Source organism: Pyrgilauda ruficollis, unplaced genomic scaffold, assembly GCF_017590135.1.
Source record: "Pyrgilauda ruficollis isolate IOZ18807 unplaced genomic scaffold, ASM1759013v1 scaffold5149, whole genome shotgun sequence".
NCBI classification, from domain to species: domain Eukaryota; kingdom Metazoa; phylum Chordata; class Aves; order Passeriformes; family Passeridae; genus Pyrgilauda; species Pyrgilauda ruficollis.
Genome location: NW_024526766.1, coordinates 1 through 1,081, shown reverse-complemented (window position 1 = coordinate 1,081; position 1,081 = coordinate 1). Strand labels below are relative to the sequence as shown.

At 65.2% G+C, this 1,081-nt stretch overlaps 1 protein-coding gene across 1 annotated transcript; it reads left to right on the top strand.

Moving 5' to 3' along the window:
• Positions 1 to 53: 53 nt before the first annotated feature.
• Positions 54 to 1,077, top strand: LOC121360553 (protocadherin gamma-A12-like; the record flags this gene model as incomplete). Its single annotated transcript, XM_041480460.1, has 1 exon — positions 54 to 1,077. A coding segment is annotated over exon 1 (852 nt), but the record flags the coding sequence as incomplete, so codon positions are not given.
• Positions 1,078 to 1,081: the final 4 nt, after the last annotated feature.

Sequence of the window (1,081 nt, the reverse complement as noted above, 5' to 3'; positions counted from 1 at the left end):
CTGTTGACCGAGAGGAGCGGGAGGAAGGTCGGAGCGCTGCAGCCCCGCCCGCTCGATCGCTCGCTCCCTGCCCGAACCTGCGGCCAGCGATCTTCCGCGGAGTGCTGGTCCGTTCTGCAGCCAGGCGGAGGGACCGGCGGCTGCGCAAGGTGCAGGAGCTGAGAGGCTTGAGTGCCAGCGGCATTGGATCGGCGGTGTTGCGGTGCCGGCGGTTGTGCGGAGGAGATGTGCGCGGCGGGGAGGCGCTGGGGCCGGCGGCAGCGAGCTCTGCTCTGCGCCGTCCTGCTGGCGGCGTGGCAGGCGGCGTGGGGGCAGCTACGCTACTCGGTGCCCGAGGAGATGCCCAAGGGCTCCTTTGTGGGCGACGTGGCCAAGGACCTGGGGCTGCAGCTGCCGGAGATCCGAGACCGCGGTGTTCATATCTTGGACAAAGGTAGGACGCAATATTTCGCTCTGCACGGGAAGACGGGACATTTAGTGACAGCGGCGAGGATCGACAGAGAGCAGCTGTGCGAGGAAGTGCAGCAATGCGTGATGCGCTGTGAGCTGGTAGTAGAGGGAAAGATGCAGGTTTATGTGATCCAAGTGGAAATCTTGGACATTAATGACAACGCGCCGAGCTTTCGAGAGGCAGAAACAGAGCTGAAAATGATCGAAACGACAGCCCTGGGATCGCGGTTTCCCCTGCCAGACGCTCACGATCCTGACTCGGGCCGGAATTCCCTGCAGAGCTACGAGCTGAGCGGCGACGAGCACTTCTCGCTGGCCGTGCAGGCGGGCCCCGGCGGCGATCAGCGTCCCGAGCTGGTGCTGGCCAAGGCGCTGGACCGGGAGGAGGCGGCGTTTCACGAGCTGGTGCTGAGGGCGAGCGACGGCGGCGATCCGGCACGGACGGGCACGGCTCGGATCCGCGTGACGGTGCTGGACGCGAACGACAACGCGCCCGTGTTCAGCCAGGCGGAGTACACGGTGCGTGTGCCCGAGGACGTGCCCGTGGGCTCCGTCCTCGTCACTGTCACGGCTACGGACGCCGACGAGGGGCTGAACGGACAGATGAAATACTCGTTTAAGAAAATCACAG